The sequence below is a fragment of the Scyliorhinus torazame genome, chromosome 1, assembly GCF_047496885.1.
Source record: "Scyliorhinus torazame isolate Kashiwa2021f chromosome 1, sScyTor2.1, whole genome shotgun sequence".
NCBI classification, from domain to species: domain Eukaryota; kingdom Metazoa; phylum Chordata; class Chondrichthyes; order Carcharhiniformes; family Scyliorhinidae; genus Scyliorhinus; species Scyliorhinus torazame.
In genome coordinates this window covers 93,211,497-93,237,944 of record NC_092707.1, presented here as the reverse complement: position 1 = coordinate 93,237,944, position 26,448 = coordinate 93,211,497, and the positions used below count along the sequence as shown (strand labels likewise).

At 50.4% G+C, this 26,448-nt stretch overlaps 1 protein-coding gene across 2 annotated transcripts in view; it reads left to right on the top strand.

The window, feature by feature from the left end:
- Window positions 1-26,448, top strand: part of septin5a (septin 5a) — a 235,542-nt gene that overhangs the window by 37,838 nt on the left and 171,256 nt on the right. Inside the window, exons 1-2 of one of the 2 annotated variants that reach the window (XM_072498118.1) lie at window positions 7,619-8,338; window positions 20,128-20,217. The exons of the other annotated variant lie outside the window; for it this stretch is intronic. Of the exons in view, the coding sequence (XP_072354219.1) occupies window positions 7,634-8,338; window positions 20,128-20,217 (795 nt within the window). The 5' untranslated portion in view covers window positions 7,619-7,633. Of the gene's footprint in view, window positions 1-7,618; window positions 8,339-20,127; window positions 20,218-26,448 lie in introns of those variants that run through there. 2 annotated transcript variants of the gene reach the window in all.

The window sequence follows — 26,448 nt, the reverse complement described above, 5'->3', positions numbered from 1 at the left end:
AAACCCAGAAAAAATCGTTCAGCTTTAATGCTACAATTAAAAAAAGAATTATCATGTTCATGTCTATCTCCACCCCCCCCTCTCCCTACCCCACCCCGGCCATGGTCTAGTCTTTCACCAACCCTGTTAGTGCCCCCCCAAGACCTCTGGGTGGGATTCTCCATTGCCTGACGCCGGGCAGCCATCCTCCACCCCCTCCAAAATGGCATCATCGCGTCGCACGCCGTGCGCTATTGCAGCGGCGTCGGCACATCATCGGCAGGCTCCCCCCCCCCGTGATGCTCCGCCCCCGATGGGCTGAGTGCCCGACCGCATGGGTCACATGTGGTCTCAACGGTCGGGAACCTGGCGTGGCGGCTGCGGATTGTGTCCAGCGTCACCACACTCGGCCGGGACCCGTGCCGCTGGCCGTGGGGGTGGGCTTCCACGAGAGCTGGGGGGACTTGTAATGGGTGGTTGGGAGGGTGGCTTGTGGGGTCGCGGATGGCGGGTCAGGTCTGCGCATGGCCGGCGCCATATTGTATGGTGCGACCACTGCAGATCGTCACCATGCCCATGTGCGACCAGGGACCCGGCCATTCTCCGCCCGTTTTTGGCGCAGGAGCCGAGGGTTTCACCCGACGCCGCTGTTAGCCCCTCATCGGTGAGGAGTCGGTGCCGATTCTTTTGGCGTAAAACGCCCGTGAATTCTCTGTTTGAGCTGGCACTTAGCCACTGGAATGGACAATCCAGCCCTCTGTTCTCCTAGTGCAAAAACAGAAAATATTGGTCAATCTCAGAGACAGAGTGAAGGGAGCTAACGTTTTGAAAATGAAATGGAAAATGAAAATCGCTTATTGTCACAAGTAGGCTTCAAATGAAGTTACTGTGAAAAGCCCCTAGTCGCCACATTCTGACGCCTGTTCGGGGAGGCTGTTACGGGAATTGAACCGTGCTGCTGGTCTGCCTTGGTCTGCTTTCAAAGCCAGCGATTTAGCCCTGTGCTAAACAGCCCCTTTTGAGTCTGGATGACTCTGTCAAAGCTGGAGAGAAATTGAAATAGTGTCAAATTTATACTGTTAGGGGGTGGGTGGGGGGGCATGAAATAGTGGGGCTGGATAGGGGGCCAGCCACAGGTGGAGATTGACAAAGATGTAGCGGATCGAAAGACAAAGGGAATGCAAATGGGAGTGATTGAGACTAAGAAGGGTGCTGATAGTGGTACATAAAGAGATTAGAATGTGTTAATGGCAGAACAAAGGTAAACAGTGTGTCAAAGGGCAAGTGGCCTCTTCTGCATGTGCCAGTCCTCCTCCCTTTGCACCCACAATTGGTGGCCTTGCCTTCAGCTGTTCAGATACTAAACTCTGGAATTACCTCCCTTTCTCCCACTTCGCCTTTTTTTCTTTCACTGCATGGTTACAACACATAAGGAGGCCCTTTGTTCCTTCCTTTCCGTGCTGGCTCTCAGTCAGCTAGTTCTATCGGTGTCAGTTTCTGTCTCATTCTACTCCGGCAAAGCACCTTGTTGTTCTTTGTTTCGGTGCTAAATAAATGCAAGGCGCTGTTCAGTGATGCCCATGCCCATGCCCCCCTAGATATTGGACTGTTTCCACAATTTATTTTCTTTAACAAACATTTTATTAAGACATTTATGGTTTTCTAACAATAAAAGATACAAATGCAAATGCAAACATAGTTCAGTGCTCAACACATCCCTCCATCTCCCACTGTTCCTGCCTAATCTAGACAAAAAAAATAGCCTGACTCCCCCCTGCCCTCCGCCTTTCTTCCTAACCACCTCTCCCATTATTGAATCTGCTGACAGTTTAGTTTTCTCCAAAAAAGTCGATAAACCGCTGCCACCTCCGAACGAACCCTAACGTTGATCCTCTGAGGGCGAACTTTATTTATCGCAAGTCTGAGAAACCCAGCTATGTCGCTAACCTCTGCCCCTGATTTTGGAATTTCGGGTCCCTCCAGGCTAGCAATATCCATCTCCGGGCTACTAAGGAGGCAAAGGCCAAAACTTCAACCTCTCTCGCTCCCTGGATTCCCGGGTCTTCCGACACTCCAAAGATCGCCACCTCTGGACTCGGCGCCACCCTTGTTTTTAGTACCATGGACATGACCTCGGCAAATCCCTGCCAGAATCTCCCAAGCTTCAAGCATGTCCAAAACATGCGGACATGATTTGCGGGTCCTCCTGCATATCTCACACACCTGTCCTCTACACCAAAAATCCTGCTCATCCAGGCCACCGTCGTGTGTTCTCGGTGAACCACCTTGAATTGTATCAGGCTAAGCCTGGCACATCAAAACATCCTCCCACAGGCCCGCCTCCAACTCCTTTCCCAACTCATCTTCCCATTTACGTTTTATCTCACCTATCTGGGTTTCCTCCCACTCCATAAGTCCTTTGTAGATTTCCAATACCTTCCCCTCCCCCCCCCTTGTTCTAGAAATTACCTTGTCCTGTATCCCCTGCGGCAGTAGAAGCGGATAGGTCGAAACCTGCCCTTGCACAAAGCCCCTTATCTGCAGATATCAAAACTCATTCCCTCCTGGCAATTCAGATTCCACTTCCAGATCCATCAAACAGGGAAAGCTCCCCTCAATAAATAGATCCCCCAGCCTCTCAATCCCTGCTCTCTGTCACCTCCGAAATCCCCCGGGACAAACCGGTGATTACCACAAATTGGAGCCACACCGACGCTTCCTCCACTCCCATTTGCTTCCGCCGCTGCCCCTAAACTCTCATGTCCGCCACTACCACCGGGCTTGTGGAGGACCGGCGAAAACGGCAGAAGAGCTGTTAACAATGCCCCGAAACTTGTGCCCTTACATGAGGCCACCTCCACCTGCTCCCACACCGAGCCCTCCCCTAATACCCACTTCCTTATCATGGCTATATTTGCCTCCCAGTAGTAGTTCCGAAAATTCGGCAGTGCCAGCCCTCCCCCCCTCGGCTCCGCTCCAGCAACACTCTTTACTCGCAGGGATTTATCTGCCCACACAAACCCAGAGATCACCCTATTCACCTGCTTAAAAAAGGCCTTTGGTATAAAAATAGCGAGGCACTGGGAAACAAACAAGAATCTCGGGAGAACTGTAATTTCTACGGTCTGTACCCTCCCCGCCAGTGACAACAGGAGCATGTCCTACCTTCAAAAGCCCTCCTTCATTTGTTCAACTAATCGGGCCAGATTTAATTTATGTAACTGCTCCCATCTCCCTGCCACCTGAATACCCAAGTAGCGAAATCTTCCTCCCACCACTTTAAACAACTCCCCCAGTCTCCTCTCCTGTCCCCTCGCCTGGGGGTCATTATTTCCCATATTCAATTTTTTTAAAAATTGTTTTAATTTTTATTTTTTTATTACTTTTTCTGAGTTATAAAGCCAGGGCTCAGAGTGTGGGTCAGGGGCGAACCCCTAATCCAGCTCCTCGCCTGCTCTAAAAAACTAATTCAAATTGAATCCAATTCATGATCCCCACAAGAGAGACATACCAGATCTGAACCAAAGGCTCACTGCCTTTAACAAACCCTGTCTGGTCTTCCCCTATCACCGTAAGACCGTGTTCCCCTCTCTGTCCTTCACTCTTCCTATCTCCCTGGCGGCCTCCTTTTTCCTTAGCTGGTGTGTTAGCATCCTACTGGTCTTCTCACCATATTCGTCTGTCATCTCCCTCGCCTTCCTCAACTGCCCCACCACCTTCCCTGTGGATATCAGACCAAACTCCATCTGCAGCTTCTGCCGCTCCTTCAACAGCCCTGCCTCCTGGGCTTCGGAGTACCTTCTATCCACCTGATGTATATCCCTAACCAGCCTATCCATCTCTGCCCGCTCCACCTTCTCCCTATGAGCCTGTATCAAAATTAGCTCCCCCCTGACCACTGCCTTCAGCGCTTCCGATACCGTTGCTGCCAAATCTGCCCCCAAATCTGTATCATTTATTTCCAAATAATTCTGGATGGCCTCCCTCACCTGCCCGCACACCCCCTCATCCGCTAACAGTCCTACATCCAATCTCCATTGCGGGCACTGACTCCCCTCCTTGCTCACCCCGTAAATCCACCCAGTGTGGGGCATAGACCGACGCAACAATCGCCGAATACTCGGCATCTACCACCCGCACCAGCAAAGCCCTGTTCAAGATGAAAAAATCAAACAATCCAACCTCGGATCAATGACCGTATTAAAGTCCCCCGTTCCCCCCACTATGATCAACCTATGCGAGTCCAGGTCCGGAATCTTCCCCAACATCCGCCTCATAAACTCTACGTCATCCCAATTTGGTGCGTAAATATTCACTAATACCACCAGCATCCCCTCCAACTTCCCACTCACCATACCATACCTACCCCTGAGTCCACCTGTATATTCCTTACCTCAAATGACACCTGCTTATTGATCAAGATTGTTTCCACAATTTCTGAGCTACTTTTGTCCCTTCATAATTCTCCCGCTTCTCTCTCAAATAAGTTAATAGAGAAAAAATAAATACTGCTTTAAATTGCTTTGAAATGGTTTACTCTTCTTTTAAATGGTTTACTCATTGTGAGGCAGTTCAATTATTACACACTTGTGGTACAGACTCTGACCTGAGTGGTCAGCCTCTTGGTGTACACTCTTGGTCCTGAGTTGTCTAGGTGCATTAGGGATTTGTAATCAGTGCATGGTTCCCAGTAATATGGAATTACATCTCATCTTAATGGTACTGTGGGTACAGTGATGATGCACATTCATGGTGTGGACTCTGGGTATTGAGGAACCACATACTATCCTAATAGCTCTTTCTTTGGCTCAGTGTCAATTTGTGTGTGATTACGCTCATGTAAAAGTATCCTGGGCTAATTTATTACATTAAAGCTGCTGTATAAATGCAAGTTGGTGTTTTGCACACTCTGTGTTCATTAGTACGTGTGTTCATTTTACATTCTCTATGTATTCTGATTAATCCCATGGAATTAAAGTGCTGGGGATATGTAAGTATATGGAACCGAAAGTAGACAGTAATGATGAGCAGTTGCTTTTCAAATTTGAGGGCAGCATAGAACAGTGTCTGTGGGGCGGTAGGAGTTGAGACCACTGTTCTTTTTGACATAATAATGATATTAACTTTAACCCACAAGATAGAATTTTAAAGTTTGAAGAAGACAAAAAGTAGAATCATAGTAAACAGTATGGAGTGTAGTAATAGCCTCCAGGCGGATATTGCTGACTGGGACATATGGTAGAAGCAATTAAGTGCAGAGACGTGTGAAGTGATTTACTTTGGTGGAAGAATGAGGAAAAACAATATGAGCTAAATGGTACAATTTTAAGCTGGAGAATGGGTGGTGGAACAAAGAGACTGAGATATGTTTGCACAACTCATAGAATTTACAGTGCAGAAGAAGGTCATTCAGCCCATCGAGTCTGCACCGGCCCTTGGAAAGAGTACCCTACCCAAGCCCATGCCTCCACCCTATTCCCGTAACCCAGTAACCCCACCTTTTTGGACACTAAGGGCAATTTAGCATGGCCAATCCACCTAACCTGCACATCTTTGGACTGTGAGAGGAAACCGGAGCACCCGGAGGAACCCCACGCAGATATGAGGAGAACGTGCAGACTCCGCAAAGACAGTGACCCAAGCTTGGAATCGAACCTGGGACCCTGGAGCTGTGAAGCAACTGTGCTAATCACTGTGTTGCCCCATGAACTCTTTGATGGCAACAGGACAATTTGGAAAGGCTGTTAAAAAGGCGTATTAAGGGCAGCACAGTGGCCCAGGTTCGATCCCGATTCTGGTCATTGTCCGTGTGGAGTTTGCACATTCTCCCCGTGTTTGTGTGGGTTTTGCGCCCACAACCCAAAGTTGTGCAGGGGTAGGTGGATTGGCAACATTAAATTGCCACGGAAAAAATGAATTGGTTGCTCTAAATTTATTTTTTAAAAGGTCTATTGGGCTCTTGGCTTTGTTAATAGAGGCAGAGGCTGGGATTTTCAAGTCCCCCCCCCCCTTGGTGAATTTTCTGGCTGCAGAGATGGCTTGACATTGGCCACTGGTGGGATCTTCCAACCCTGCAGTTAACTACAGCGTTTTGTGTGTCTCGCCTGCACGGTTACTGGGGAACCCACCACAGGAAGTTGCCTTTGGTCGGACTGAGAAATCCCGCACGTACAGTACAAAATCAAGGAAGTTATTCTAATCCTTTATAAATCTCTTGGTAGTAACCAGTTGCCATGTTGTAGCCAATTCTGGAAGTCATATTTACAATGGATGTCAAGGCCTTGGTGATATAAGGCGGCAGATGTTTGCATTGGATATATTAAAAATGGAATCTCATACTGCATGCTTTGGGTACTGTGGAAGGTCAAACACCTGGCATTTGCTGAAGGTGTTATTAAAATAATGTGCACATTCCACATGCGATCAGTGTGCAGAGGGGGACGTATACTTTTGACAGATGCTGCATGCACAGTGGGGGGCACTTGCCTTACAGATGTTCTGTGTAAAGTAGAGGATCCACACTCATGTGAGAGATTCTGTGCACAGTAGGGGATGAATACTTTTAGTCGACACTCTATTTAAAGTGGTGGGTGTACACACTACAGTGGAAATCCTGCTGTGCACAACTTATCATTTTGCCTGCAATGACTACCCTGCTAAAAATGCTTAATTGGCTGTGAAGCACTCTGGGATGTCCTGAATTTGTGCAAGTTATTCGATAAAAACAAATTCATCCCTTTCTTTGGTGTATGATCAGTGATCAGCAGTGAAATCAATAACTTGCAGAAATTAAATCACGTGTTAAATCAGTCTGTGTGAATGTCACTGAGCATCAGAGCTGATGGGCTCAGAAGTGAAATGACATTGCAGATCAAATTAACCTGTATATTTCAAAAATTATCTATGTTTGAAACAATTTTGAGGGAATAATTTAATCTTATTAATTTACTTGGGTGATTGAGGGGAATCTTGACTTTGTGTGATAGTGTCATTGAAGACTCACCATTGCCTAATTTACATATTACGCAAAGTCATAATATACCCTGGTGAACATATTTTTGTACTGATGGACTGATATAAAAGCACCTTTTTATTGTTCTTTTTGGAATGTGATGCTTAAAACTGTATTTTGATTTCAGCTTGTAACAAAGGCTGGCTATCCCTATGCTATTCTATGTTGGCATCATCTTAAAATATGGGACTAGCTTTCTTCTGTATTCCAAAGATTCTCAGCTTTGTTCCTTTGCCTGTTCCATCACGCCAGAGCATGGCCTACACTCTTCAGCTGCAGTCTGCCATTAAGCTCTGCAGGAGGTAAAAATGTAATTCAGCTTAATACCGATGAATCCATTCTCCTAAGCACCTTCCAGCTCTTACCTGCTCAGGCCTCACTTGCAGCAACCACTCCAATTCCTGCCTCAGGATAAGTTGGCAGAGGAATAATTTTGTGACTTTGAACTACCAACAAGTAGCACCAACTGGAGGTACTGTGCCACCATTTTGGGAATCATGTGATTGGTACTCTGAAGGATAAAGTTGACCAAAGGCTGAGCAAACCATTGTTTGCAGCAAACTACCCAGCCTTCAGAACAGCGACCACGACACCACACAACCCTGCCATGGCAATCTCTGCAAGACGTGCCAGATCATTGACATGGATACCACCATTACACGTGAGAACACCACCCACCAGGTACGCGGTACATACTCATGCAACTCGGCCAACGTTGTCTACCTCATACGCTGCAGGAAAGGATGTCCCGAAGCGTGGTACATTGGCGAGACCATGCAGACGCTGCGACAACGAATGAACGGACATCGTGCGATAATGACCAGGCAGGAATGTTCCCTTCCGGTCGGGGAACACTTCAGCAGTCAAGGGCATTCAGCCTCTGATCTCTGGGTAAGCGTTCTCCAAGGCGGCCTTCAGGATGCGCGACAACGCAGAATCGCTGAGCAGAAGCTTATAGCCAAGTTCCGCACACGAGTGCGGCCTCAACCGGGACCTGGGATTCATGTCGCATTACAGTCATCCCCCACCATCTGGCCTGGGCTTGCGAAATCCTACCAACTGTCCTGGCTTGAGATAATTCACACCTCTTTAACCTGGGGTTACCCCTATCTCTGGATCTGTGAACACTTAATTGACTGCAAATGCTCGCATTTAAAGCATTGTCTTGCATCTTTGAATTTGTCTATATGTTTCTGGAACATACCTCTTCATTCACCTGAGGAAGGAGCAGTGCTCCAAAAGCTAGTGACATCGAAACAAACCTGTTGGACTTTAACCTGGTGTTGTAAGACTTCTTACTGTGCTCACCCCAGTCCAACGCCGGCATCTCCACATCCTTTCGCACAGGTGAGTGGGGCAGGATGGGGGGTCGGGAGAGGGGCTGCCAGGGAGGGTCGATGGACAACAGAGAGCAGAGAGGTTAGAGACAAGGGCTGAAATAGGCTCCCCATCTTCCTGAGTGCCAGACAATGAGACATCTTCCTGCCCACAAGGTGGCAGGCAACCTGAAAACGTTATGACCTTCGGAGAGCCGTGTGACTATCATTAAAGCCTTGAACCATCACTGAGTTCTGATGGGCACATGGATAATTGGTGTCAAGTGGCTTATTAATGAGCCTCATTGACACCCTGACTCCAATCTTCAGGATTTCTACATTGGCTTCTTCTCATCCCTGACATAATGAGAGTAAGTTTTCTGATACTGGGAATCCGCTGAGGGTACCAACACCAATTTTCAAGCCCCCTGCCATCACACCCATTACAGTGGGCTCAACTACATTTCACCTGTCCCCACCTGCACTTGTTTAGGTGGCTCATTGATAATACTCTTCCCTCTGAGCCGAAGGTGGTGTGTTCAAATCCTACTCCAGAGACCCAACTATGTAATATAACCTGACACTTCCGTACAGCACTGCGAGAGTGCTGCACTGTTAAAGATGCGGTTGAAGCATTAAACTGAGGCTCCGTTGTCCTCTCAGTGGGCATAGAATATTCTGTGGCACTGTTTTAAAGAAGACCACAGTGTCTTTCCCTAGTGACTCGACCAATATCCTCAAGCAATATCAGTACAAAAACATATTTTCCGGTCTGATCACATTGCTGTTTATAGGATCTTGCTTGCACAAATTGATTGCCACATTTCCTACATTACAGCAGTGACCACACCACACAAGTACTTTGGTGACTGTAAAAGACTTTAACATGTCCTGAGGTTGTGACAGGCATTATATAAAATGAAAGTCACGTATTTAAAAACAAAATTATGCTGATTCCTGGTCGACCATCTTTTTGTGATTGAAATAATGGATTTATATTGATTAGAGCTTTGAGGAGAAAACCATAACCTCTATTAACCAAAGCTTGAATACATCTTCCTCTTTGGCAGTGACATATTGGTTTAGAAATGTAACCTATGGAAAGATTGAATGTTGGATGCTGACAGAGGTTTTTCTTCCCCAACCTGCTTCTGGTGTTAACCAAGATCCAATCCATTTCTTGGAAAAAGAAAAGAGGAACTGTGGAAAATGTTATGGGTGTGATTTAAAAAATATATATATTTTATTACCAACATGTATCAAAACAGGTTACAACACATAAACACCCCGGGAAACATACTTCCCAGCAATCAAATATACAGTCCATACAAATGTTTTCCCTGAGTTTGTTTTTGTTGTTGGATCTCTTTGTTTAAAATGTTAAAATTATAAATGCCTCAATAAAATATTTTCGAAAACAAAACAAATGTTTTCCCCTTTTTCACCTTCCCTCCCCCTGCAACGAACAGCTCCTCAAACACGGTCACACCCCTTTTCTCAAAACTCTCTGCAGAGCCCCTTAACTCATATTTTATCTTCTCCAACCGCAGGAAGTCATACAGGTCACCCAACCAAGTTGCTACCCCCAGTGGCGATGCCGACTGCCACTCCAGTAAAATTTGCCATTGTGCAATCAGAGAGGCGAAGGCCGCGATATCGGCCTTCCTCCTCTCCATGAGCTCCGGCTTCTCTGAAACCCCAAATTTTGCCACCACAGGGTCCGGGTCCACCTCCTCCTCCACTGTCCTGGCTAAGACCGCCAACACTCCCGCCCCGAATCTTCCCAATTTTCTTCTGCCCACACCTCTCACACACATCTGCTACCCACTGAAAGAACCCACTCATTCTCGCTCTAGTCATATGCACCCTGTGCACCACCTTAAACTGTCTCAGGCTTAACCTTGCACAGGAGGAGGTCCTGTTTACCCTTCGCAGTGCCTCACTCCATACTCCCACAATTAAAAATAAATAAATTTAGAGTACACAATTCATTTTTTCCAATGAAGGGGCAATTTTAGTGTGGCCAATCCACCCAGATTGCACATTTTTGGGTTGTGGAGGTGAAACCCACGCAAACACGGGGAGAATGTGCAAACTCCACACTGACAGTGACCCAGAGCCAGGATCGAACCTGGGACCTCGGTGCCGTGAGGCCGCAGTGCTAACCCACTGCGCCACCGTGCTGCCCATACTCCCCAATTGATCTCCCCTCCTAACTCCATGTCCCATTTCTCCTTGATCTTCAGCACCTGCTCACTTCCCTGCCCCCCAGCCACTTATATATATCCCCAATCGCCGCTCCCGTGCATGCGCGGACCCGTGCCGGCCGGCGGAGTCCCTTCGGCCCTGGCTGGCGTGGCGCCAAAGGCCTTCCACGGCGGCCGGCGGGGCGCAAACAACTCTGGTGCCGGTCTAGCCTCTGAAGGTGTGGAGATGCCAGAGTGGTTCACACCACTCTGTCCTGCCGGGACCCCCCCCCCCCCCCCCCCCCCCCGCCCCCCGGGTATGGGAGAATCCCGCCCCATATCTTCACCATGGGCTGCACCACCGGGCTCCCTGAATACCTACTTGGATCCATTGGGAACACTGCCATTATCATAGCCCTCAAACTAGACCCCTTTCAAGATTTCTTCTCCATCCTAACCCACTCTACCCCTTCTCCTTTTCACCACCGCCGCACCTTATCCACATTCGTCGCCCAATAATAATGAAGCAAGTTCGGCAGCACCAACCGCCCCTGCTGCCTCTGCCTCTGTATCAGGGTCCTCCACACCCGTGGCACATTCCCCGCCCATACAAAGTCTGAAATGATCGTGTCCACTTTCCGAAAAAAGCCTTTGGTATAAAGATCGAGAGAGCCTGAATAATAAACAAGAACCTCGGCAGAATATTCATTTTCACCATTTGGACCCTCCCCGTGTTGCTAACTTGTGGTTGGTTCACTTGGCTCTATTTTATAACCTTTGCTCTCGAGTCGCCAGGTATCTTTATGATACCGCCATGAGGTTCAAGTTCAAGTAATGATCAATAATCCAATGCACCGATTAGTAAGATTTAAATCAAAGCACATTTATTATACACAGTAATCACTACTCATGCACAAATGCTACGTCTAAGCTACTTCTATGACTAACAGGCCTGTACTTAACTTCGGACTGGCCCACCAGGTCAGGGGAACAAATGGCCTTTCATTCAGGTTCTGAGTCTGCGGGATTCGAAATTGGTACGGATTGATAGCTAGGAGCGCCTATCTCGTAGCGAGCGTTGACTTAAGACTTACGATCTCTCGGCGGCCGTTGGACCGGTCACGGTCAATGTTGGTTCGCGTTGCTGGGTGACCCGATCAAGAAGAAGATGGGCCGATTTGAACTTGAGGGCTTAACTTTATAGTCCCCAGGGGCTTCCCGCCTTTCGGGGCGGACCCTGTACCTGGTTCTAGGTGATTGGACTTTGTTCCAATCGCTTGGTTCGATTTCTCCAATACTGGAGCGGTTCCCTGATCGATGGGCGGTCTTGAGGTGTTCGTTAACCTCCTTTGTGTTGGCTCCTGCTGGCGCCGGGGAGTCTGGCTTAGTTTTGTTTGTCCCAAATGTTGCTATTGTTCCCGGGGATTGCTCATTAGTATGTAGATGGCTGCTACATTATTATGCTGATGGTCGCTGGTATCGATGTTGTCTGGGCTTTTGCAGAGTTAAATACACAGCAAACCTGCACCTGCTGGTTTCTGCCTCTGTTGGCTGAATTTCCCTTCAGCCTTTGCCGTTCGCCATTTTAAATCGGGACTTGGCCAACTCAGGTGGCTACACCCGTCAACGTCAACTGCAGTGTATCCCACCTCTTAAGATCCTCCCTGGCTTCCTCCATCAGCTCTGTTAATTTCCACTTATGGAGCCCCGTCCGTTCCCTCGCTACTTGAATCCCCAAGTACCTAAACCTATCCCTTGGTACTGTAAATAGCAACCCCCCTAAGTTTGCCCGCTTTCCCAGCTCATTCACTGGCAAAACCTCGCTTTTCCCTACATTCAGTTTGTACCCTGAGAAACCTTCAAACCTCCCCAGCAGGCCCATAATCTTTCCCATACTCTCCAGCGGATCTGAACCATACAGCAACAGGTCATCGGCATAAAGCGACACCCGATGTTTCCTCTGTCTACTTGAGCGTGAGTGCGATGCGGCTATTAGATCGCGGGAGAAAACCGTGCCAGGCGCCAATCGGTTTGCGATCTAACTGGCCCGCTCTCGTTGGCAAAGTCAAGATCCTGTTGTAGCATGGCGAGAAGCCAATAATCACCACGTATGGCCCATCTCCAAACAATTAATGGGAGTGACCCCTATCTAACGGCCTCCCATGATCTAACCGCCTCCCCAACAAATGGCCATGTGGGCACCATTAGTATACCTTTTTAAAAACTTGAAGATGGTGGAATGGCTGCCCTGCGGACCTGAGGAGGCAGGCAGCCATCTTCCCTTCCAGGCAATCAGTCTGGGGGCACTGGGGCTTCTGCCCCGGTGCTTGGGGGGATGGGGGAGCTCCCTGGGGGCCAGCCTCGGTCTTAGTGGGGGGTGGCCGTTGAGCTTGAGGGGTTGGGTTTGTGTCTCAGCGCGCACAGGTCAGCCATGCCATCCCCTGGTTCACGTATGCCCATTACGGGGGCAACCCCAGCCCCTGCCTGTGTGTCCCACCAACTACCCATAACTACCACTGACCGTGCAGGCCTCTGACCACACAGCTGAAGGCTATTGCTAATAGGGAATGTGCAGTCGTAGTTACGTGAGCACTTGACACCTCCCAAGTGGATTCCCATGGGCATGTGTGCCATGTGGCATGTGGGAATTATTGCCAAACATCCCAATCAGACTCTGATGCCAGGACACTGTAGGAAGCAACACCGCGGACACGACAGCCAACATCCGAACACGCAGGGCTGGGCTCAGCACCGGGGACATTTGCGTGACCAGAGTGTGGGTGTGGGCACCAGTGAGGGGACCTGCATCCGGTACAGGTAATGTTACGTGCAGGTGTCTGGAGTACAGGGTGTGGGGCCAGGGGACCCCGCTGTGGCCAGGGGTGTGTGGGCTGGATGTGTTGGATGGCAGGGGATGTAGGGGGTGGGGGGAGAGCCATGGGGGAATGGAGGGTCCCGGGGCAGAAGACAGCACTGATTGTCAGTCTCACAACCTCTCCAAATCCTTACAGATATTACACGGAATGGATAATACCTTGGACTCTGCCGAGGCTGCCCTCGCAGTGCTGTTGGCAGGCCATGGGCTGGATTCTCTGCCATCAGAATGCTCCATTTTGCTGGCAGCTCAGGGGTTTCCCGACGGCGTGGGGCTGCCCCACAATTGGAAACCCCATTGACCAGGCAACGAAATGGAGCTTCCCGACGGCATGCTGAACCAGAAATCTGGTGCGGCGGGGCGGAGAATCCAGCCCCTGGTGTCCAGACGCTGGAGACGATGGCGGCAGCAGCATCGACAGAGGCCCGAGGTGATGGTGCATGTGCAGGCCCCTGCCTTACACCCTGAGGACCTGGCTACCCATCAGGCCATGGAGGGACACAGAGGGCGGGGGCGAGGCTGGCTACAACACAAGGTGTACAGTCGTCACTGGTCTTTCGAACAGATGACGGACAGTGTGTGCCGTAGGAGGCTCCGCCTCAACAAGGGGACCTGGCACAACATGGAGGAGGATACCCGCTCCCGGTGGCCGTCAAGATCACTGCAGCTCTGAACTTCTATGCCTCAGGATCATTCCAGAGCTCGAGCGTGGACTTGTGTGGCATCTCAACAGTTACAGCTCACAATGTATCTGTGAGGTCACGGATGCTCTGTTTGCCCGGGCAGCGAACAGTACGAACTTTGACCTGGACCAGGCCCAACAAGATGCCTAGGCTGCAGGTTTCTCCGCCATTGGCGGGATGCCCCTGCTCCACGGAGTAATAGATGGCGCGCATGTTGCCTTGCGCTCACCAGGCCGTCTACATCTACAGGAAGGGGTTCCACTCCCTGAACGTCCAGCTTGTGTGCGATCACCACATGACGGTCATCCATGTGTGTGCACGCTCCCCAGGGAGAGTGCACGACAGCTACATCCTGGGGCAGTCGGACATCTACGTCCTCCGCTGAGGACCTGGCTAATGATGCAGGTGCGGAGCCTAGTGACCAATGCGGAGCCCTAATACCCTAAGGTCAATGAGGCCGCCCAGCCTGGCATTGAGCAGTGCATCAGACTCCTCGAAATGCGGTTCCGGTACCTCGACCGCTCTGGTGGTGTCCTGCAGTACACCTCCCAGAGGGTCATCTGCTTTGTGGTGATCTCCTGTGCCCTCCACAACCTGGCACAGCAGCAATGCTGGAGGTGGAGGGGAAGAATATGTGGCCACCGAGGGGGAAGAGGGCGAGAAAGCGCCGGACCAGGAGGGGCTGGAGGACGAGCCCAGGCTGCACCCGCAGGACCAGACGGAGGATGGAAGCTGCAGTGCCGAGGGTCGGCAGGCACGAAGGGTCAGGGAGGCCGTCATTCTCGCCCGCTTCACACAGGATGTGGCCTAATTCATCGTTTCACCCCCCCCTCCCCCCATCCACCGCCCTTCCCCCTCCCCATTCCCTTCCCCCCCCCCCCCCCCCCCAGCTATCCTGTTCCACTCTCCCAGAGTATGTGTCACATCAGTGGGACTGTGTCAGCACCGTCAGCGGGTCACTGTCAAGGGCAGGGGGTTGATGATAACCCGCAGAAAGCTGAGCACTGGTGCTCCTCAATCTATGCCATAGTCTGATTCCTGCCTGTCTGCTGAGTGCTTGCTCACACCCAGTACCTGCACGCGGTGTGCCTCGTTGGGGGGTGGTGGGGGTTGGACACATCCAGGACCTCCATGCCTGGGGGGACTGGGCTGGGGCAGGGGATTGGTGGGTGGCCCGCATTGCAGAAATAAGTGGCAGAGGCGTCATATTTCTCGAGTGCAATGTTTTTAATGCTCTACATATGTGTCCCCAACTGGTCCCTGATGGTACCATCCCATCTTCCCCACCCCTCCCAACCCCTAACCCCTTCGCTAATCCCTCATTGCATCCTCCCTCCCTTGTCCCCTGCCCTCTCAGTCATCCCTGCACCATTGTCTCGGCACCATTCAGTGGAGATCCTGCGGAAGAATGGTCATGTGGTCAGTGGGAGGAATGTTCATTCTATATGGCATTAACAGCTCACAGTGACAAGTCATTTGGGTGGGGCCCGATGGATCCTCACCTCTGCACCGTACGCTAATCTCTACCTCGGTGACAGTTCTGTCGTCAGCCCTCCCTGAGCCCTTCAGGTCCTGTTCCTCATAAGCGGTGAGGACTCTGATGTCCAGTGCCCCGCCGCTCGTCTGGGCCCTCTCCCATCTGTTGTGGGTCTTCTTCTCCTGTGAGGACACAGAAGGGGCTTTGTGAGCTGCATGCGTCGTTCATCATGGGGTTGAAGGGGGAGTTGGGGCATATGGGGTGGATGGGGTGTGGGGGGAATGTTGAGTATCGGGGGCATTGTGCGTGGCATTGCTGAACATGCGTGGGCTGGGGCATGGTACGGTGCTGGGCAGGGGCGGTGCCAGCACATGCTCGTGGGGGCGGTGCCAGGGTGCTGCTGCCAACCCACCCGTGCAGCTTGGTGGTTGTCATTGATCTTCTTATGGCACTGGGTGCCAGTCCTCCTGGCGATGCTCCTTGAGCTGATGGCTGCTGTCACTTCCTCCCAGGCGGCACTGGCTGCCCTGTGGCTGAACCTCCGAGCCCATCAGGGGAACAGGGCGTCCTGTCTGATCTCGACCACGTCCAACAATCTGGCCAGGTTGGCATCCCCAAATTGTGTGACTGGTCTCCTCGGTGACATGGCTGCGAGCTGCGTGAGGTTTGCCCAAAGGATCGGCTTAAATGCTGCTCTCTGTTGTTAGTGGGGAGATAGCGGGTGCCGTCCTGGCGAATCAGCTGGCGGGACCATAATTTGCGGCGTGAAGCCCATGGGGCCTCGTTAAGTGGTCCAATTAACGTTTGATCACAGTGACGGCCTCGCCGGGCTGAGCGTCGGGGAGCTTGCGGCAGTTCCCACTCGCTACCACACTTAGCGCCCATTTCCATTAACTTGCGCCCTAACAATATATAATATAACAGCTGTATAATACTTCTATTCCAGTCACAGTTGGATTATTGTTCTTCTGTGTTCTTTGTGGCAGACCTGACATTATATTAATAAGGAACTTATGCTGAAGTTTTATACATGTCGGGCTAGGTCTCAGTTGGGATAATGTGGCCAATTCTAGACACCACACATTAGGAAGGGGAGGTCTTGTGGCACAGTGGGTGGCATCCTTGCCTCTAAGCCAGAAGTTCCGGGTTCGGGTCGCAACCCAGGAATTGATGGCCAAGGGAGGTGCTTTCAAACGCGGTCAAACAGATTGAGGGTCAGCCTGCAAAAATCCTTCCAACATGCCAATGGCTGGTGGTAAGAGTGGGAAAGACTCCTGGTCAGCCAGGCTTGATGTGAAGTGGTGCCCCTTGAGTTATAAGCCTCTGGCGACAGGCTAGCAACCTGCCCCAGGAATAGCTAGCTATGGAAAGAGATGAAAGACCACTGGGTGATGGATGTGAAAGAAGACAAGTTAGGAAGGATGTGAAGGACTATGAAGGAGATTTACTGGAATGCCAGGGATGAGGGTCTTCTGTGATATGCAGAAACTGGAGAAACTGGGACTATTCTCCTCCGAGCAGAACTGGTTAAGGTGAGATTGAATAGAAATCAAGAGGGGGCAAACCATTTTTATTGGCAGGAAGGTTGGTAATCAGAGAACATAGATTTAAAATAATTCGTAAAAGAACCAAAAGGGGAATGAGGAGTGTTATTTTTTTATTTAGCAGTTGTTATGGTCTGCAATGCACTGCCTGAAATGATGACAGAAGTAGATTTGGTAGTAATTTAAACAGGGGATTGGATATATAATTGAAAAGGAAAGAAATTGCATGGGGAAAGAGCAGGGGAATGGGACTCATTGGATTGCTCTTTCCAAACAGGCAGTACAACAAAATGGGTAAAATGGCTTCCTGTGCTGTAAGGTTCTATCCAACAAATTTGTTTCGAATCACTAGGTTTGCCTGAGGAAGGAGCAGTGCTCCAAAAGCTAGTGATTCGAAACAAACCTGTTGGACTTAAACCTGGTAAGATTCTATGATCTGAATTTCCAGATGGCAGAGGCCGGTGAACACATCTCTGCCAACTCCAGCAGCTCCATTGCTGTATTACACTCTAAGGAACATTGATTGGCATAAGACGGGACTTCCGTCCCTCATCCAGACGGAAGTCCCACCTTGGAGAGCTTCTGGCTAATCAGCTCTCCTACAACAGTGCTGCAGTGGCTGGAAAGGGCACTGCAAGGAGCTGCCTGACAAGCCCTTGGAACCGGAGGACAAGGTAAATGGCAGTGGTCCCAGGGCAGAGTGGGTAGGAAAGGCCTGGAGGGTTGCCAGGGGGGTGATTGGGCTCTCTGGGATGGGCCTGAGGGGGGAGAGGAAGCCACTGGGCTTTAAGGGGAGGATGCAGCAAGTCAGAAGGGGGCCTTTGATGGAGGCACCCACTCATTTTCTCGCTCGAGATCCAACTTTATTTTCACATCCCCCCCCACTGAGCTGTGATCTGCCCTTCAGCCTAAAAACTGAGGTTGGATGGGGAATTTCCCTGAAGTTCCCCTTGGGCGGCATAGTGTCACAGTGGTCGGCATTGCTGACTCACTCCACCAGGCAACTGGGTTCAATTCCGGCCTTGGGTGACTGTGTGGAGTTTGCACTTTCTCCCTGTGTCTGCGTAGGTTTCCTCTGGGTATTCTGGTTTCCTCCCACAGTCAAAAGATGTGCTGGTTGGTGGATTGGTCATGATATAAATTGCCCCTTAGTGTCCAGGGATGTGCAGGTTAGTTGAGGTTCCGAGGATAGGGTGGGGGAGTTGGTCTAGGTTGGGTGTCCTTTCAAAATGTTGGTGCAGACTCGATGGGCCAAATGGCCTCCTTCTGCACTGTTGGGATTCTATGATTCTATGAAGTGACCTCAACTGGGGCAAGGGCAGGCTTCCCATCTAAATCCCTGCCTGTCCCAGTGTGAAAGTGATGTGAGGTCAGGGTGGATGGGAATCCCATCCATGCAATTTCACATTTCCCCCCTGCCTCAGAACCTGCCCTGGTGTGTGGTGGTGAGGGCAATTTGGGGGAACGTAAAATTCTGGCCTATGATTCTAATCATTATGTTCCCAGTGATTAATATGACATTGATGACAGTCATTTGTATCATGGAAAAATAGTGGAGCATTAATCCCACTATCTTGTAATTCTCCTGGGTTCTCCTGTATTGAACTGTCGATGCATATGTAACCTGTGCTGATGGCTGGTTCATATCATGTCGTGGTATGAAGGTTGGAGGAACAAACTGATAGATTGAACAATGAGTTGAACTAATTACTGGGCCCCTTGTTGGAAGCACTCTTGATATCTACTGTTCACTTCATGATGGTGGAAACTCATCATGTTGTCTGATGACCACTGTAACTCTCCTCGGGAAAGTGAGTGGCATCTGTTTCAGGACATGGTGGCATTTCTGCTGATGAAAAGTTTGGACTCAAGGTAGGTCTGATAATCTGGTATCTAAACCAATCCGTCCATGTAAATGATTGATGGGCCTGCCTGCCTCGTTGCGGGAGTGGGGGCAGAGATTATACCTATTTGTCTCCAGACAACATTGCAAGCCAGTGCCCGAATGTGGGGCCTGGTTTGTTGGCACAAGGTCGTGGATGTGTATGAGTGCTCTCTGCTGGTACGCTTTAACAACTGGGAATTCTGCTGGGGGGATGGTTTCTCCACAGGAACCTCCAGCGAAATGGTAAAAAACTAACTTGTGCTATTGTGCCTCGTTCTCCAACCACCTTCCATTAAAATTGCAGCAAGGGACCTGCAGAATGCTGGCGTCAATAGTTTTACTTACTTTTCCAAACCACGTTCTTCGGTCTTACATCAGTTTCATTGTGTGGTGTTGCGGTACTACCACTGGGCTAGTAATTCAGAGGCTAATGTCCTGGGTGATCAGGGTTCAAATCCCACCACCGCAACTGGTGACATTTAAGTTCAATTAATGATCTGGAATTAAGAAGCCAGTCTCAGTAATGTTGACCATGAAACGATTGTTGATTGCTGTAAAAACCCACCCGATTCATTACTGCCCCCTGGGGAAAGAAATCTGGCGCCCTTAACTGTTTGGCCATCATGTTGACTCTTAACTGTCCTCAGAAATGGCGTGGCAAGTCAGTTCTGGATGGGCAACAAATGCTGGCCTTGCCAGTGATGCCCACATCCCCTGAATTATAAAAGAAGAAAAAAACCTGTATGGATTCCTCAGCAGCTTGTTTGGAAGTGGCTTAAACATGTTGATGTGGGTCAATGCAATTTGCCTACTCAACAGGAAGCTGTACTTGTCTTCCAGACTTCGAGATTTGTTGACTAGTGTTTTTTTAACTCTCATCTTCTATTTACTGTACGTCTCTAGCCAGACGCCTGTCTGATACAAGAACGGCTTTGACTTTCCTTAATACATTCACTTTAAGTTTGTGTGCCTATAGGAGGCAGATTAATGACTCTGGTGTTTAGGACGAGGGGTTACGCAACTTTCTCTCGGGCAATAGAATGAGGTGCCCTGCTTACACTAGCAATATAATAAGGGTGATGCAGTGCTTGGGTCTCTTGAGGTCTGTCCAAAGTGTTTATGGCAACTTCATCTGGATGGCTGTCTGACTCAAGAATTATATACACACAGGTAAAGACAGGCATTTTCTCGGCTGCCGAACGGACTGAGTCACTCACAAGCGAAACGAGGAGGAGTTTGGCCTGCAGCAATACATCAAGGGTGAGGTTTAGCACACACAAAGAGAAACGTGCAGTTGAAAGCTTTTGCATGCTTCACAGAGGAGGGAATGTTTAAATATAGAATATAATGTACAATTAGTATGATGAGAACAGAGGAGATATCTGCTTCGATTGATTGTTAAACCTGTTTGACTTGCTAGGATGGTGCAGAGGGACTTGTATATGGGGGAGGGTGGTATGTTATGTATATGCTTTTCCTGTTTGTTATTTGGCATCTGTCAGATTTATGTTCCTGTAAATTGCCTTGTTTTTTTTAACAACATGAAATGTGCTAACTAAATGCAAATGAACTGTGTGTGAGATGCTCCCTGTCCAATGGTTATATCCAGGGGTTAAAATTCTGTTTTGGGATCACTTGTGTCACTGGTGCATTTCCCTTGGAACATCTCATTCCAAGAGGGGGTTGGGGAGGTGGGGTGCTTTCAATACATGCCTATCTTTAAACCCAGGGCAGGGCAGGGCAGATCTGTTCACGAATCTGCGTGACTGATGTTTAGGCAGCAGGGGAGGGTAACATTTTTATCATAGTTGTACTCTCACCTCTCCATGACAACCTCCTCTTAAATTTGGGTGCTTGGCTGGGTATATTAAGTCTTGTGGCTCTCTGGTTATTGTGTCTGTTCCAGGAAAACAAGCTGAGGAATATGAACATGTACATTTCTGGATGCAGGATGTGTCTTCTAAGTCAGCACGTATTCATAGAATAGTTTATGGAGATTTTTAACCTGGTACAAATAGATGCCAATTAAGACAATGGTATGGGAGGACTTCCGGTGGCAGCCAGGGAGGAGTAGGTCGCACATTCGATAGCTCCCGCCTGTAATGGACTTTCGGACCTTTTGCCCCTGATTTTTCTTGGATTTTTTTGGATAAATCGGCGAACTGTGTTACAGTAAGGAGGATTCCCTCTCTGGTGTACAGAGAATTGGACCAGAAGTGGCCGTGTGAAACGACTCAGTCCTGGTAGTGAGAAGCAAGCGGAGCTGGTACCGCGGGACAGCATGGCGGAGGGCAAGGGCCGAGGAGAGGCGGCTCAGTGGTCGACGGGGCAGCTGGTGAAGTTTTCTGAGGATTGCGTCGCCAAGCTGAAAAAGGACCCGATCAAGACTTCGAACGGTCAAGTAGTCTTGAATCAGGAGACCCAGGGGAAAGCGATACGGGAGATCGAACAAAAGCTATCCGACAAGGAGGACTATATAACCGTGCTGGAGAACAAGGTTGAGGTGCTGGACGACCGCCAGAAGAGGATGCAGGGGAAGCTGGAGGACCTGGAGAATAGGTCCAGGAGGCAGAACCTTAGAATCGTTGGCCTCCCTGAAGGCTGTGAAGGTTCGGATGCGAGGGCATATGTGACGCACATGCTGGAGAAGTTGATGGGGGCTGGCACGTTCCCTCGGCCCCTGGAGGTGGATAGAGGACATAGAGCCCTCGCAAGGAAGCCCAGGGCGAACGACCCGCCGAGGACCATGGTGGTATGTTTTCACCGGTTTACAGACAAGGAACTTGTCCTGCGGTGGGCCAAGAAAGAATGGAGCAGCAAATGAGAAAACTGTGAGTTGCGTATTTATCAGTACCTGGGAGTGGAGCTGGCCAAGAGACAGGCTGGGTTCAATCGGGCAAAGGCGACCCTCTTTAAGAAGGGGGTGAAGTTCGGGATGCTGTACCCAGCGAGGCTGTGGGTTACGCACAAGGAACGAGACTTTTATTTTGAGACACCGGACGATGTATGGGCATTCATTAAAGAAAAGAAGCTCGAGATGATTTAGAGGACATTTAAGTTGTGGATAGGGGTTTTGTAACGGTGGCTCGTAACACTATTGTTTTTTTTTTCCAGAAACAAAAGAGATTCCATGTTCTGGGGGAAACTGTGGGCGGCGGTGATGGTTGTAGGGTGCTTTCCTTGTAGCGACTTGATGTGGGGGGGGGTCTTTAAATTAGAGCTTTTCTTTGGGAGACTGAATCTTGCCTTAAGGGACTATTTCTTCAATGGTGCCTGCAAATTGCATCTTTTTGTTTGTTTGTTGTTGCTGCTGTTTACTCACTGGGGAATGTGATGCTGTTAACCGGTTTATTCATGTGGGGGTGGGTGGGTGGGTGGGGGGGGTTCGAACAATAGGGAGACAGACTGTTTGGCGCCGGGGCGGGGGTTAGCGGGGTCAGCATGGTACAGCTGACTCTCGGAAGTGCAGTGGGGGGGTGAGCAGGTGTTAAACTGGTGCTTGGCCTGGGGGATGAGGTTTCTGGTGCTGTGGGGTGGGGGGAAAAGGGGGGAAGACTGCTTTGCTGACGGGAGGAACTATTGTCGGGGAATGAATGGGAGATCTGGAGCGGCTGCTGCTCATGGGGGTGTCCGGGGAAGAGGATGGCACGGGCCCGGGATGGCATAAAAAGGGTGATGGATAGTCAGTGGGGGGGGGAGGAGGGGAGGGGGGTGGGGTGGTGGAAGCCCCCCGTCCAGGCTGATTACGTGGAACGTGAGAGGACTGAAAGGGCTGGTCAAAAGGGCTTGCGTGTTCGTGCATCTGAGGGAACTGAAGGCAGACGTGGCTATAGTACAGGAGACACATCTAAAGGTCATAGATCAGATGAGAGTGAGGAAGGGTTGGGTTAGCCAGGTGTTCCACTCAGGGCTGGACTCAAAGACTAGGAGGGGTAGCAATTTTGATTAGTAAGCGAGTGGCATTCGAGGCGGGGAGAATCGTGTCAGATAAGGGGGGTAAGTACATAATGGTGAGTGGAAGGCTGGAGGGTGTGCGAGTGGTGCTCGTGAACATGTATGCTCCGAATTGGGGCGACGTAGAGTTTATGAGGCGGGTGTTGGGGGGGGGGGGGGGGGGGGACTTTAACACGGTCATTGATCCGGAATTGGATCGGTCATTATCGAGGTCAGGGAGGAGGCCGGCTGTGGCAAAGGAATTGAAGGGCTTTATGGCACAAAGGGGGGTAAAGACCCATGGAGGTTTATATGGCCGAGGGCGAAGGAGTTTTTTTTCCCCACGTTCATAAGATTTACTCTCGTATTAACTTTTTTGTTCTAAGCAGGGCGCTAATACCGAGGGTGGTGGGGACGGAATACTCGGCAATTGCAGTCTCGGATCATGCCCCACATTGGGTGGACGTGCGGGTTGGCGAGGAGCGAGGGCAACGTCCGTTATGGAGACTGGATCTGGGGTTGTTAGCGGATGAAGCGGTCTGCGGGCGGGTGAATAAGTCCATTCAGAACTATCTGGAAACCAGTGACACGGGAGAGGTTTCTGCGGCGACGGTGTGGGAAGCTCTGAAGGCGGTTGTTAGAGGGGAGCTAATTTTGATTCGGTCCCACAGGGAAAAGGGGGAAGGGGGGGAGAGGGAGAGGTTAGTAGAGGAGATACTCCGGGTGGACAGGAGACACGCGGAGTCCCCGGATGCGGGGCTCCTGAGGGAGCGGCGGAAGTTGCAGGCGGAGTTTGAGTTGTTGACCACAGGGAAAGCAGTGGAACAGTTGAGGAAGGTAAAAGGGGCAGTTTATGAGTACGGGGAAAAGGTGAGTAGGATGTTGGCGCAGCAGCTTAGGAAGAGAGAGGCGGCCAGGGAGATTGATAGAGTAAAGAATAGGGACGGGAACATGGTCTTGGACCCAGGGGGGGTGAACAAAGTTTTTGAAGAATTTAACTGTAGACGATATGAGTCGGAACCCCCGGCTGGTGTGGAGGAGATGAAGCAATTTTTGGATTGGTTGGAGTTCCCGAGGGTGAAAGCGGATCTGGTGGAGGGGCTGGGGGTCCCAATTGAGATGGAGGAAGTTATTAAGGGGCTGGAGGGTATGCAGTCGGGCAAAGCTCCGGGGCCGGACGGCTACCCGGTGGAATTTTATTAGAAGTTCTCAGAGATATTGAGCCCACTGCTGGTTAGGACGTTTAACGAGGCTAGAGAGAAGGGAATCCTCCCCCCGACAATGTCACAGGCCTCGATTTCACTTATTCTTAAACGGGAGAAGGATCCTGAGCAGTGTGGGTCATATAGGCCAATCTCGCTTTTGAATGTAAATGCCAAGTTGTTGGCGAAAATATTGGCCACTAGGATAGAAGACTGTGTTCCGGGGGTGATTGGGGAAGACCAGACGGGATTCGTTAAGGGCAGGCAGCTCAAGGCTAATGTGCGGTGGCTTCTAAATGTTATTATGATGCCCGTAGAGAGAGGAGAGGCGGAGGTGGTGGTAGCGATGGACGCGGAGAAGGCCTTTGATCGGGTGGAGTGGGAGCACCTGTGGGAGGTGCTGGGAAGATTTGGGTTTGGAGAGGGCTTTATTGGCTGGGTGCGGTTGCTTTACCAGGCGCCTGTAGCGAGTGTACGTACAAACCGGCTGGGGTCGGGGTATTTTAAATTACATCGAGGGACGAGGCAAGTGTGCCCCCTCTCCCGTTATTGTTTGCTCTAGCTATAGAGCCACTGGCCATGGCGCTAAGAGCTTCGAGGAACTGGCAGGGGCTGGTTCGGGGGGGGGGGAGGTGTGAGCATCGGGTCTCGCTCTATGTGGACGATTTGCTCTTGTACATTTCGAACCCGCTGGAGGGGATGGGAGAGGTCATGCGGATCTTGGGGGAATTTGGCAGTTTTTCGGGGTATAAATTGAACATGGGGAAGAGTAAATGTTCGTGATCCAGGCTGGAGGGCAGGAGGAGAGACTGGAAGAGCTTTCGCTATCTGGGAATCCAGGTGACTCGGAAATGGAAGGCACTGCATAAGCTTAATCTATCCCGGTTGGTGGAGCAAATGGAAGGGGACTTCAAGAGATGGGACATGCTCCCGCTGTCATTGGCGGGGAGGGTACAGACCGTGAAAATGACGGTCCTCCCCAGATTCACGCAGGTGAATAAGATCATCTCAGGCTTAGTATGGGCGAATAAAACCCCGCGGGTGAAGAGAATGTGGTTGGAACGCAGTCGGGGGGGAGGGTGGGTTGGCGCTGCTGAACTTCTGCAACTACTACTGGGAGGTTAACATCTCCATAATTCGGAAGTGGGTAATGGCTGGAGGCAGCGTCATGTAAAGGCACCAGTCTGGGTGCATTGGTTACGGCACCTCTGCCGTTCTCGCCGGCCCGGTACTCCACAAGTCCGGTGGTAGTGCCGGCTTTGAGGATCTGGGGGCAATGGAGGAGGCATAAGAAGGTGGAGGGTGCCTCGGTCTGGACCCCGATTTGCAACAACCATAGGTTTGTTCCGGGCAGGCTGGACGGCGGGTTCCAGAGCTGGCAGAGGGCAGGAATTAGAAGGATGGGGGATCTATTTATAGACGGGAGCTTTCCCAGCTTGAAGGCGCTGGGGGATAAATTTAAACTGCCGTCAGGGAATGGGTTCAGATATTTGCAAGTGCGAGACTTCCTGAGAAAGCAGCTGCCGGCCTTTCCGCTGCTGCCGCCACGGGGGATACAGGATAGGGTAATACCTGAGTGGGGGAGGGGAAAGTGTTGGATATCTACCAGGAGCTGTTGGAGGCGGAGAAAACCCTGGTGGAGGAGCTTAAGGGCAAGTGGGAGGACGAGTTAGGTGGGGAGTTAGAGGCAGGTCTATGGGCGGATGCCTTAAGCAGGGTCAATTCCTCCTCTTCATGTCCCAGGCTTAGCCTAATACAATTTAAGGTTGTCCACCGGGCACATATGACGGCGGCGAGGATGAGCAAGTTTTTCGGGGTAGAAGATAGGTGTGTGAGGTGCGCGGGATGCCCAGCAAACCATGTCCACATGTTCTGGGCATGCCCGAAGCTTAGAGGGTTTTGGCAGGGGTTTGCGAAGGCAATGTCCACGGTGCTAGAAACACGGGTGGTGCCGAGTCCAGAGGTAGCGATCTTTGGAGTGTCAGAAGATCCGGAAATTCAGGGAGTGGAAGAGGCCGATGTCCTGGCCTTTGCCTCCCTAGTAGTCCGGAGACGGATCCTTTTAATGTGGAGGGACTCGAAGCCCCCTGAGTGTCGGACCTGGGTTAGTGACATGGCTGGGTTTCTGTCTTGAGAAGATAAAGTTTGCCTTAAGAGGGTCTATGTTGGGGTTCTCCCGAAGGTGGCAGCCGTTCGTCGATTTTCTCGGGGAACAATAAAATGTCAGCAGAAGATGTATTTCAAAAGGGCAGGGGGGGTGCGGGTGGATAGGTGTTAGATGGTTGTGGGATGTGAAGATTGGGTCGGGTGGGGAAATGTTTATTTTACCATGTTAATGTGTTTGTTTTTGTTATTA